General features: G+C 41.7%; 1 protein-coding gene across 2 annotated transcripts in view; it reads right to left on the bottom strand.

Moving 5' to 3' along the window:
- The window catches only part of CYS1 (cystin 1), a 35,887-nt gene extending 22,876 nt beyond the window's left edge, over window positions 1-13,011 (bottom strand). Inside the window, exon 1 of one of the 2 annotated variants that reach the window (XM_069107754.1) lies at window positions 10,948-13,011. In XM_069107754.1, the coding sequence (XP_068963855.1) occupies window positions 10,948-11,346 (399 nt within the window). In that variant the 5' untranslated portion in view covers window positions 11,347-13,011. The remainder of the gene's footprint in view (window positions 1-10,947) is intronic. The other variant, XM_069107752.1, reaches the window with a different exon arrangement.
- Window positions 13,012-13,415: the final 404 nt, after the last annotated feature.

Raw genomic sequence — 13,415 nt, 5'->3', positions numbered from 1 at the left:
GATGGGACTTGAACCTGGGTCTTCCCAACTCCACAGCCGGGTTGCTTTCTACTATATTACACTGCTTCTTAATCAGCAGATTAGTCATGGAATTCATTCTTGAAAGAGGTCTTTCAGATGCCCTTTCATTTTACAGATTAGAAAACTGAGGCCCTGGGAGAGTAAAAAGAGCTCACATTTCTATTTTAAGCCTTAGAGCTTGCAAACTGCTTTCCTTACAACCTCTCTGAAAGGTAGATAGTTTAATTACTGTTATCCCCAATTTATAGATGAGTAAGGCCTTGATAGAGTAATTGGCTTTCCTCACAACAATTCAGTGATGGGTGATAAAAGGCATAGTTGTCCAAGATTTACAGATGAGGAAACAGATCTACAGCAGTGAAGTGTCTTTCCCAGAGTCACATAATAAATGAAAGGATCAGGGTTTAGAATTTGCTCTTTGGATGCCAAATCCAGTAGGCTTCTCAGTGAGCCAAGCTGTCCCTTGCTTTGGGGATTTAAGTATTTAGATGGAACCCATAAATGTATCACGTCACTAAGGGCATAAAGATAGGCAGCTGGTAGCCAAGTGGTTACAGCATTGGACCTGAAGTCAGAAAGACCTGAGTTCAAATCCTGCTTTAAACACTTACTAGCCATGTAACCCCATCTAAGTCACTTAACCATCCTATGTCTCAGTTTCCTCACCCATAAAATGTAGCACCTACATCCTAGGGTTGTTGTGAAGATAAAATGAGCTAGGTGACATAGTGCTGGGTCTGGAGTCAGGAAGACCTGAGTTCAAAGACTGCTTAAGATAATAGCTGTGTGACTCTGGGTAAGTCATTTCCCCCTGTTTGCCTCAGTTTCCTCATCTATAAAATGAGCCAGAGAAGGAAATGGCAAACTACTCCAGTATCTTTGCCAAGAAAACCCCAAATAGGGTCATGAAGAATGAAAAACAACAAAATTTGTAAAGTGTTTTGCAAACCTTAAAATGCCATATAAATGTTAGCTATTAGTCTTATCTTTCTCACCACAAGTCTCTCCCCACTCCAATCCATTTTCCATTAAGCTGTCAAAATGATCTTGCTGAAGCATAAATCTAACCATGTCACTCTTACCACCTACTCAGTAGTCTCCAGGGAGGCTCCTTATCATCTCCAGGATCAAATATGAAATCCTTTATAACCTGCCACCCCCACCTTTTCTAGATGTCTTATACCTTATACCCCACTATGTTCTCTTTGATTCGGTGATGTTAGCTTCTTTGCTGCTCCTGTCCACTTGACTCTGGGCATTTTTCCTGGCCATTCCCCCACACCTGGAGAACTCTCCCTTCTCATCTCTCCCCTGGGCGTCCCAGCTTCCATTTGACTCCCCTTCCCTCTAGTGATTATGTCTCATTTATCTTGTACAGAACAGTGCCCAGCACGCAGAAGGCACTTAAAAATGTTTCTTAACTGACTGATTTGCTCAGTCACATAGCTAATGAGTGTCAACAGAAGGATTTGATCTCAGCTCTTCCCTCTGACCCAGGAGCTACATATAATGCTAGCCCTGAAGTCAAAAAGGCCTGAGTTCAAATCCTACCTCTGACACGAGCTCTGTGAACTTAGCCAAGTTGTTTAACCTTTTGTGTCTCTAGAACTCACCTAGTACCGTGTTTCCCCGATAATAAGACACTGTCTTATTAATTTTTTTTGACAGAAAAACACCAGAGGGCTTATTTTCAGGGGAGGGCTTATTTTAATGAACATTGACAGCAATTTTAATAAACAGGTAAATGTGAACAAAAAAATGTACCTTTATTCAATAAGCAAATCACTGGGGAAGAACAGGATGACGCGCTCACTGCTGCAGCTCTGATTGGATGCAGCTCGGAGTGCGGCGTGCGTTTCACCGGGGGAGGGGGAGGGAGATGGTGCATACAGAGGGTACCGTAATGTAGCGTGTAGCGCAGGGGATCACCTTCACTACAGTAGCAATCTCAATAGGGCTTATTTTCGGGGGAGGGCTTATTTTAGAGGAATCTTACACAGTAAGGGGATGGCTTATTTTTGGGATAGGTCTTATTATCGGGGAAACACGGTAAGTTTGGTCTGGTGCTGATCTATAAATGAAGGAGATTTTCACACCCAGAAAGCTTTTTGAATTTCTCTTAATTTTATACAGGGTATCCCAAAAATCTGAGTGCAGTTTTGAACTATTAAAGCCTAAAACTGCACTCAGTCTTTTGGGACACCTTGTAGAATACCTTATGGGGAATGTTTCATGGCCATTAATACATTTGCTCCTTAGGAACCATCTCCTACATGAGGCATTGCCTGAATTTCAAAATGTTAATGCTTTCTCTCCTTCCAAAATCTATTGTTGTTTGTTCAATCATTGCAGTCATGCCTGATTCTTTGTGAACTCTGTTAGGGGTTTTCTTGGCAAAGTTTGCCATTTCCTCCCCCAGCTCATTTTGCAGATGAGGAAACTGAGGCAAACAGGGTGAAGTGACTTGTCTAGGGTCTTAGAGCTAGTTAGTACTTGAGATTGGATTTGAACTCAGGTCTTCCTGACTTTAGGCCCAGTGTTTCATCCACTGTGCCACCTGGCTGCCTTTATCCTAAAATTACTTTGTATATTTTGTATTTACTTAGTGATGCAAGTGTCTGTATTGTCCCAATATAATGTAAGCTCTTTGAAGTCAGGGACAGCTTCTTTTTGCTGTCTTTGTATCTGGAGCTTCTAGTCTAATGCCTGGAATGTAGCAGGCACTTCATGTATCTGCTGTTTCATCGTTTAATTGTTGAGAAGTGACTCACTATGTCACGACAGGAAAAAGGAGACCTGGAATCTTCAACTAGTCCCAAGTCCAGGGTTCTTTTCTCTGCCCTCAGGCAACCTCAGACTTTCTGGTCAATAGAGATATTATGAAGAGGCCTTAGTTTCCTTCTCTGTAAAATGGGGAGGTGGACCAAGTATTTTTACAGTTTAGTTCCAACTCTAAATTGGATCTCTTAGAATTGTTACACCAGGGGAGGGCTAATGTGTTTATCAAAAGAGTTTTCCTGGGGAATGAATAGCCAGAGAACAAAGGCTTTTCTTAAATTAAAACCAAAACAAAACAAACAGAACAGGCTTGGGCATTTTAAGAAGCCCAACTCCAGGATCTTTAGCCTATCTTACATTGTTCCTCTGTCCTAAACACCTCTCCAACACAAATCTCCCAGAAGATCCTGATGAACTGCCAAGTAGTGTAACCAAATTTGGTGAAGGAATTCTGCCTTGTAGAACTGAGCCTTTGAAAAGTCTGAGTTAAAATGGTATCTAGGGTCCATCCTCTTGTTGGTAGCCATCCTGTTTCTGCTACTTTTCGCAGTCACAAGAAAAAGATGCCATAAAGACCAGATCAGATTCTAATTAAATCCCCTCTGGCTTTATAGATAAGGAAGTTGAGACCCAGTGTGAAAGACAGACTTTTCCAAGGTCACAGCCCAACCTGGGTATTTGTCCTCCAAGACTACTATCCTCCAAATCACAATTTGGAGGTCTCATTTTGGTTCTCTATCCAGGGTTCCTTAAACTTAAACCAGTGGGACTGTGAATATCCGTACAAGAGAACAAGGTGCACGGAGAATGCTCAGTGTCAGAAACAATCAAAAGGTTGTAGCAGCTGAAGCTGTCTCAAGGCAAGCAAGCTGAAGAAGAATTTCAACAAAGGCTTCCTCTCCTTCCTACCCCAGTCTCCTCCCCTTCCTCCCCCCTATTGGTTCAGTCTAAAAAGAACAGCAGGTTTTTCATTTTTCTAAATAACATTAGACCCCTTCAGCACTTATTAAACTGTGGGTCTCAACCCCATATGGGAGTAGAGATTTTTAGGAAGGAGGTGGGTTGGGGTGGGGAAAGAGATAATGAGTTCAGTTTATTTGTAAAGACAAAAAGCATTCATAAAAATGCATTTTCAGATGTGTCCAACAATCAAGGAATGAATGACTTCAAAAATTATGGAAATTGGGGCGGCCAGGTAGCACAGTGAGTAAGAGCACCAGCCCTCGTGTTGCGATGACCTGGGGATCGAATCCAGGCTCAGACACCTAGCATCCACCCAGAAATACCTGGCCATGTAACCTTGAGCAAGTTACTTAACCCCAACTGCTTAGGGGCGGCCAGTTGGCTCAGGGAGTAAGAGCACTGGCCCCAGTGTCGGGATGACCTGGGGATCAAATCCAGGGCTCAGATACTTAGCACCACACCCAGAAATAACTGGCCATGTAACCTTGACCAAGTTACTTAACCCCAATTGCTTAAACAAAAATTATGGAAATGAATACAATGGAATATTACTGCACAGTAAGAAATGATGACTGTAAATAATTCAGAGAAACATGGGAAATGAATTTAGAAACATTTGTGTGAATTGATACAGAGAAAGCAAACCCAGAAAACTATATATGTGTGTTTGTGTGTGTATGTTTATGTGTATATGTATTTATGCACAAACATATTTATACACACCCACAATAACTGCAACACTACAAATGAAGTCAGTATGGAAGTTATCCAAAACTCTGGGCAAAAAAAAAATGCTAATATCAAACTGTCAAGTTAAATGACCTACCCATCCTTTCTACCAATTTCCAACTGTATTTTAAGAAATATACTTTGAGTGTTTGTCAGAAGTATTTGTTATACCTGAAGACAAAATATATCAATAGAATTTTAAGCCTGAAAATAAAGAAAAAGATTTTCTAGGACAAAACTGATTGAAGTTTTAAAATAATTTCATTTATCCAGGGGTAGAAGGCTTAGATATCTGAGACATAGTAAAAAACCAGGAAGGAAGCAAAGGAAAAGGAAGGAAACAAGAATTTATTAAGTGCCAACTATGTGTTCCTTACATTTTATTAGGGAAAATTATATATATGTGTGTGTGTGTGTGTGTGTGTGTGTGTGTGTATACACATATAACACACACATCACACACATTATATATATATATATATATAAATGTACAAAATAAATTTATCTTGATAAGTTGGAAGGAACTCACAATTGGGGAAGGAGAGTAATTAGGAAAAGCTTCATGTTGAAGGTGTCATGAGTATAGTTTTGAAGTTTTGAAGATATAACTCATTTGAGCCTCACAAGAACCCTGGGAAGTAGGTACTGTTATTGTCCCCATTTTACAGTTAAGACAACTGATGAAAAAAGAGGTTGATGACTTGCTCAGGGTCACATAGCTAAGAAGTATCTGAGCCTAGATTTGAACTCAGGTCTTCCTGACTCTAGACCCAGCATTCTATCAACTGAACCACCTAGCTGCCACTAAGGATGCTGGGCAGCAAAAATAACTGTCAAACAAACAAACAAAAATTATAGGCTTTAAAGCCCTATGTTCTTTACTCATAAAGCCTCTCCAGGTCTCTTCTTCCTCAGTCTCTCAGGGACTCACTCAGTCTTTTGACTCTTAGTTAACATATACTTCTAATAAGCTTGGTTATCATGTTTCTTAGCAAATTAGATTAGGTGTTTGGCAATGAAGTAGAAAAGGGTAGCTGGATTCTAATGTACTTAGAGAAGTCAAAGGTGAAAGCTGACACCTGGACAGTGGGGAAGATACAGAAAAACTATAAAAAGCTGACACTAGAATTCAAAATTCCACAAAAGACCGGGTCTTATGTTAAGGAAAGATTGTCCCCACACAACAGTTGCACTCCTAGCTATTTCTGTGTTACAACAGATCATAATAACAGATGTTCATAAGGGTAATATTGAGCAAACCAAAAAATAAGATTGACATATTTAGGATGTTACTTTTTCCACAAAAATCCTCTTAATCGAACAGCTTTGATTAAAGCACCTGCGATGTATGCATCAGGTACTGTTTGAAGTACTTACTAGAGGTACAAAAGAAAATCAAAGTGACCCTTCTTCTTCAAGGCTATCCCAGTGAACTCAAGCTCTCTCTGGTTCTATTAAGGTGGAAAGGTTGCAGGTTCAGATTCAGAAACAGATGATGTATCTTTGATCTGAGACCAGTATAGTTAAATGTGGAGAAGCTTGGCCAACAGGATGGGAGTATTTCTGGTCACAATAATTTGTGAAGACTCATCATTTAAGGTATGTGTGTTGGGGGTGGGTTGGGGTGGGGTTGGGGGTGGTGAGTGAGACCTCGCCTGTGGAAGAAATGCCCACAGAGATGAAACACTTCCCATCCTTGGAATCCTGAGGTGGAAGTACAGGCTATTGAAGAAGAGAGACAAATGACACGTTTTAAAGATTTCTATGTCAAATTGTGAAAATAACAGGTTGGATGTTTAAAATGAGGAATTTCAGTCATTTGCAAAATTCACCTGTAAAGAACAGCAAATTCTCCGATGATGGATAAATGAAGTATTATTATAAGCCAATTTTAAAATATTGTCATTGCCATATGAGTCCTATTAGCAAGTTTTCTCAGTGTGTTGAAAGGTCTCTGCCATCACAGACAGGCCAGTTTCTGAGCACATATCTCTGTGTTCTAGTCATCCATGTTTGTGACCTTTGACACTGGTGAGCTGTGTGACCATAAGCAAGTCACTTAACTGTAAAATGGAGACAATAATGCCTGTAACACCTCTCTCAGAGAGTTGTTGAGAGGTTCTCTGTAAGCTTTAAAGCATCATTAGTAATATTACTATTATTGAGGCAGTGGCTTCCTTTAAATATCAGCTAAAGCATCATTTTCTGTAAGAAATCTTTCTTGGTTCTCTTTAATCTCACTGCCTTCCCTTCAGTAATTGTCTCCAATTTATCTTGTATCTATCTATCTATCTATCTATCTATCTATCTATCTATCTATCTATCTATCTATCTATCTATCTATCTATATCTATATGTACCTACTTGTATGCCATGGTGCAGTGGATAGAGTGCCCTTCCTGAGGCAGGTAGACCTGAGTTCAAGTCCTGCTTAAGATACTTTGTGGCTGTGTGCCTCTGGGTAAGTTCCTTAACCTTGTTTGCCTCAGTTTCCTCATCTGTAAAATTATCTGGAGAAGGAAATGGCAAACTACTTCAGTATCTTTGCCAAGAAAGCCCCAAATGTGGTCATGAAGAATTGGACATGATTGAACAATAATAAACCTAATTGTATGCATGTGTCTCCCTGTGAGAACAGGGATTATCTTTTGCCTCTCTTTGCACCCCCAATGCTTAGTACAGCTCCTGGTATATAGTAAGTGTTTAATAAATGCCTATTGATTTGGTAAGTGTGTTACAGTGAAAAGAGGTTTGACTTTAGCAGACATAGGACCTGAATTCAAATGCTTACCATCTGGGTGACCTTGGATAAGTCACTTACTCAAGTGGGCAAGTTTCCACTTTTCTGGACCCATTTCTTTACCTGTAGAATGAGAGAGTTGGACTAAATGCCCTCTAAGGTCCCTTCTAGCTGTAGATCTAAGACCTTGGTGTTATTAGTGTTATCATTATAATTATCATCCTGTCCTGGGAGACATATGGTGCCATGGAAAGAACCCTGGCAGGAGACTTGAGTTTGAGCCCTGCCTCCATCACTCACTGCCTCTGTAACCTCAGGTAAGTTGCTTTACCTCTCTACAGGCCATTGCTTCTTTACCTGTAAAATGAGCAGCTCAGACTTGGGTTATCTCTAAGGTCCTTTCCAGGGTGAACATTCTATTGTGTCATGTGGACTGGGGCTGCTGTTGCTAAGGATACACTATTTAAAGGTGTAGTCTATAAAGATTCGTCTCCAAACAGACATTTCCTCAGGACCTCATTATCTTTCTCTAAGTGTCTCTCCGTGTCCTTCCACCTGGGACTTCAAGGACAAAGAACAAATTTCAACATTTAATCCTTTTTATCTAGCCAGACTGCAGGAAAAAAAAATGCACACACACACAAAACATTATCTCTTTTGTCTTCCCTCAGCTGCCACCTGAGTTGTTCAGAGGCCTTAGGAAACAAAAGAACATTAAAACTGGCTCCCCACTTGGAGATCAAATTCACATCAGGAGAGAGGTTTCTTTTTTCTCCCTCCCACAACTTACTCTTTTTTTTTTTTTAAAGCTTTATAGGATTGAGTACTGATACAATTTTAAAGGTTCATTGTTATAATGATGAATAATTAATACATTTATAGCTAGCATTTATATAATGCTTTAAGGTTTAGAAAATGCTTTACAAATCATTTATTCCTCACAATAACCCAGGGAGTTAAGTGATACTACTACTACGACGATGATGACTATGACTACTACTAGCACTACTTACTACATATATAGCTGAAGAAACTGAGGCAGAGATTAGGTGGCTTGTCCAGGGTGACACAGCTAGTATATGTTTGAGTCTGGATTTGAATTAAAGTCTTCCTGACTCCAGATCCAGCAGTCTATTCACTGAGATACCTAGCTGCTTACAGTCCTGATTTAAAATTCATTTAAAAATAATTGTGGAGAAAAACCTCTGAGTTACAGATAAATATTTATGACTTACTTTCCCTCTGTCCCTAGACCTCACTGCTGATGCTTCAGGAAGGAAGATGTTAGCTACCTTTGACAACACTCCCGGATCAAGGGAGTCCCCATGGTGTTAAAGACCTTAATTCCCTTTCATTCAGAGGGAAAGGGGAGCAAAGACTGTTAAATATAGGTAGTAATTAATTTTATTTTAGAGTTATCATTATAAGTGGCTGGGAAAGGAAATAAGGAATGTAACGATAGGCTTCCCAGCATTTTTAAAAAACAAAATAAAGGAATATTGTAGCTGTTTTAGAGGGAAGGGAAGGTTCCAAACCCAGTTCTGTCACTAATTTTCTTTGTGACCTTGGATCAATCCAAGAGCCTCTTAGTTTTCTTCTCTTCTTGTAAAGCCTAGATGTTCTCTAAGGTTCCTTTCACCTCTGATGGTCTATAGTGGATTCTAAGATTACATCATAATATCCCAACTTCCTTTTTCTTTTGGCCTCAGCCTAGAACTTCATTGTATAAGGAAAGTCCCCTTTGGCTTTAATACTCCGAGGTCCTTGCTACTACTTAGCTCCTAAACTGTTTATTAGAGAGGAAAGAGAAAGGGAAAAGGAGAGGAAAAGGAAGAGGAAGATAGAGAGGGAAAGGAAGAGAGGCAGAGAGAGGGAGAGAGACAGAGGCAGAAGAGATTCAAAGAGAGAAAGACAGCACTAGAGACAGAGAAAAAGACAGAAAGATAGAGACAGAGACACACACAGACAGGTATATAGACAAAGCCAGAAATAGAGAGACAGAGGTTGGAAGAGAGAGAGAGACAGAGACAGAGGCAAAGAGAGACAGAGAGAGAAAAAGAGACAGAGATAGAGAGATAGAGACAAGAAGACAGAGACAGAGACACACACAGAGACATACAGAGAACAATGGGAAGATAGAGAGGGAGAACCATAGAATTTCAGGGTTGGAAGGGACATTAGCATCAATTCAATCCATTCCATGCACCAAAGCATTCCTTCTAACAAATATTTACCTAGTCTTCACTTGATGATCTCCAAAGGGGTGGGGTGGGGGACCCACTACACCTTCCATGATATCCCATTCATTTTTGGGATAGCTCTAATTATTAGGAAGTTTTCCTGATATCAAGCCTAAATTCCCCTCTTTGCACAATCCATCCATGGCAACTCGTTCTGCCCTCTGAGGCCAAACAGGACAATTCTCATCTCTGTACCATATGACAGCCTTTCAAATACCTAAAGATAGTAGGCAGTTATCAAGCATTACTACCCACCTCCCTCCTCCACTCTCCTTCAGTGGATTCTCATTTGACATTAAACTAAAATCATCTACAATTTGGATTGCTCTCCTCTTGATTATAATAACTATTATTTATATAATAATGCACATTATAAATATTTCATTTTATTCTCTGGAGGGAAAGTGCTATTATTAATTACTTTCATATTACAGATAAGGAAACTGAGGTTGAGAGAAGTAAAATGACTTGCTCAGGAACATACAGCTTTTTGAAGCAGGAAACATTTTGATCCACTGTGCCACCTAGCTCGGATAGTTATTCAAGTTATCAATGTTCTTTCTAAAATGCGGTGCCAAGAAATGAACATGCACTTCTAAATGTGGGCCAACCAAGACAGAATACAGTGGGACTAGCAGTTCCCATTATACCCTGTTTCTCTTAAGCTTTAAGATGGCCTCAGGTTTTTTGTTTGTTTGTTTTGCTTTAGTTTTGGCAGTCCCATACCAGGGCTGACTTATAAAGGTTGCAGTCCATCACTCACCCCCCCCCCCCATCTCTATTCAAATGAACTGCTATCTAACTGCTGTCTCTTCTGTATTCTTGAAATCATTTTTTTGGAACCAAAGTGTAAGCATTTCTATACATTCTTATTAAAGTTCCTTTTATTAGCTTCAGTCTAATGTTCTATTCTGTCAAGATCATTTAGGATTCTAACTATGACTCAGTGTGTCAGAGAGAAGAGGAGGCATGGGAAGAGGTGGGGGAGATTTAGAGGGAAGAAGAAAGGGAGGAAAAGAAAAATGCAGGGGAGAAGTGGAGAGAGAGAAGATAGAGAAGAGGGAGGAAGGAAAAAGGGATGGAAGAGAGGGAGAGGGAAGTGAAAGGGAGGAGAAAGTGAAGTGGGACGGGGGCGGGGGCGGAGGTGGGGGAAGAAGCTCTGAGGGAAGTTCTGAAGTGAAATCTTCAACTTGTCCCCGATCCCCTCCTCCCCCCGAGGAAGGTGTTTGAGTCCAAGGCGTGGGAGTGGTCTGCTTTGCGACCCAAGGGAACCAGGGAGATTGGAAGGCCAGGTAGAGTGAGGGAGAAGTGCTGGGAAGGACAAGCCGGGCACTGGCTGGCAGGTCAGAGGAGAGGACGTTGCGGGGAGCCGGACAGTCTCCATAGACGGTGGAGAGCTACTAGGGAGGGAGGCGCAGCCTGAGGCCGGGGACTGGACTGGATGGGTCTCGGACGGGGCGGACTCTCATCACTCACCTTGCGCTCTTCGCTGCGGCTGAGGTTAGCCTGGGAGCGGGGAGCCCCACCCAGGTGTGGATTCGGCCGCGGCCGACATCGGGTGGCTCGACTTGGCCAGGGTTCGAATGTTGGGTCCCAGGCCTCCGACTCAGCCAATACCTGGTCCAGCAACAGTGACTCTGACTCCGGCTCCTCCTCCCTTTTCGGGAGAGGCTCGGAGTTTTGGACAGCGCAGTCCCCGTGGGCCCCTTTCCTGGAGCCTTCCTCCTGCCCATCCTTCCCGTCCTCCTCCTCCTGGCAGGCCTCAGTGCCCTGCTTCCCATCGCCCAACTCCTGGACACCAGGGACGCCTGGGCTCCTGTCAGGAATGCGCAGCTGCCTCCGCACCCGCCTGCTCCTGCTGCTCCCGCTGCCCATGGCTGGGCCTTGGCAGCCCTGGTGGGAGAGGTTGCTGAGTCTCCCGCCTCAACCGAGGGCTCCGGGCATCCCGGCAAGGGAGGGAAGAAAGAAGTGAGGGAGGGAGGAAAGGAGGGAGAGGGTGGGACTGGGAGGGGCGGGCGGGCTGGCGGGCGATGAGCCCACTCTCAGGCCCTCCCTGCTCTCCATTCCCTCAGTCGCTGGCCCTCCCTCTTTCCACTCTTATGTATTCACTCATTCCCTCCCTCTTCTTGTTTTTCTCTACTTTCCATCCCCTTCTCTTTTTCCTTCCTACCTCTCCTTTTCCTTCTCTTTCTTCCCCCTCATCCCTCCTTTCTTTCCCTCACTGATCTCCTTCTTTTAATTCTTCCCACTCCTTACCTTCAATCATTATTATTTCCTCTTTCCTAACTCTTCTCCCCTCCCTCATCTTCTTATTCCCTTCCTTTCTTTACCTCATTCCCCTCTTCCCCCAACTTTTCTTTTTTCTCTTCCTTCCCTTTATTTTCCTCCAATTTCCTCTTTTTTCTTTCATCATTCCTCTTTCCCCTCCCTTTGTTTTCTCTCCCTTTCTCCTTCTTTTCTCTTTACATCTTCTTTCCATTTTAATTTCAGTCTTCCACTTAAGAAATCCAGCCCTCAGCTTGTGCTGTATGAAGTCTCAGGGATGTCCAAGGAAAGGGAGAGAGAAGAGACATTTTCTTTCTATCAGAACCCAGTCTGTGTTTTCCACTAAACAGGCTTCCCTCCTTCCCAAAGCAGAGCAGCTTTCAATTGGCAGGGCTTCCCTGGATTTCCTCCCCCTCCTCCCCCTTCATCTGAATTTTAGTGTGTGAAAGTGGGCCCAGTTCAAAAATAGTCCATAATGACTTTTTAAAAAGAAGAAAGAATAGAGAGAGGGAGAGTGGGAGAAGAGAACAAAAATGAGGAAATTCCAATATGTAGTGATCACAAATATGCTCTTGGTTCTGGACATTGGACTAGAATGAAAATAAACATGCAATTAAAAAAAATCAGACAAATTCCCAAATAAGTGAAATAAGAGATCTGTAACTTTTTTTGTCTCCGAATCAAGCTGGGATTCAAGAAACACAGCTTCTATATTGTACTTAGTGGGTTTTGGGGTATGCATGTGTGTGTTTCCTTTCCCCACTCCCTTTCAAATCCAGCCTTTTCAGGGCAGGACAACCCAAATGCCTGCAGCTGTAACTGACACATTTTGACTTGGCATTGACTCTGGTCCAGATTAGATTGCAGAATAGCTAATGTTTATGGATTTTCCTGACCTGGGAGTGAATTGAATATTTACCACATTAACCTACTAGGTAAGGAAGGAAAGTCAGAGGCTCAGGATACAGTATAATGTTATGATTAAAATGCATTTGTGTTTAATTGTCAAGGGAACAAGACATTACTTAATTACATCCTTTCCCTGCTTCTTATGTTGTACTGTGGTTAACCAGCCAGATGGATGAGATGGGGCCAAAGAAATGCATGCTTTGGCCTCATTTGGTCAAACTAAGTCTACAGATGTATCTCATTTGGAAGATACTGATGTAGGTTTTGTTTGTTCTCTTACGGAAAACCATCATCTTGAAACTGTTTAAGGCTGAGGGAGAAAAAAAAAAACTTATCAAAAAAGAGGGGGAAATCATTCTTGAACTGAGATCAACCTGTTAATCATTTAAAATATGGTTTTAGTCTTACCCAAAGAATATTTAGTCATTTGATTTGGAGTTTAAAAATATCCACATTAACTTGCATTTCCCACCCAAACTAACACAACCAAATTTCCTATAGACTAACTTTCTCATGGTCCACCCAGAGACTATACCCTGGATGAACTTCTGTCCTGGGGCCCTGGTCTTTTGATTAGTGACTTCCTTTCTCACATTACTATTTCAAGAAAGCCTTACCCAGCTTTCTCTTTCTTTCTTCCTTTCTTTCTTCCTTCCTTTCTTTCTTCCTTTCTTCCTTCCTTCCTTCCTTCCTTCCTTTCTTTCTTTCTTTCTTTCTTTCTTTCTTTCTTTCTTTCTTTCTTTCTTTCTTTCTTTCTTTCTTTCTTTCTT

Source organism: Petaurus breviceps, unplaced genomic scaffold, assembly GCF_028583685.1.
Source record: "Petaurus breviceps papuanus isolate PSGF00001 unplaced genomic scaffold, PetGlider_PUasm1.0 90255, whole genome shotgun sequence".
NCBI lineage: Eukaryota > Metazoa > Chordata > Mammalia > Diprotodontia > Petauridae > Petaurus > Petaurus breviceps.
Note: the sequence above shows the minus strand (reverse complement) of the source record. Positions and strands in the feature narration are given on the sequence as shown.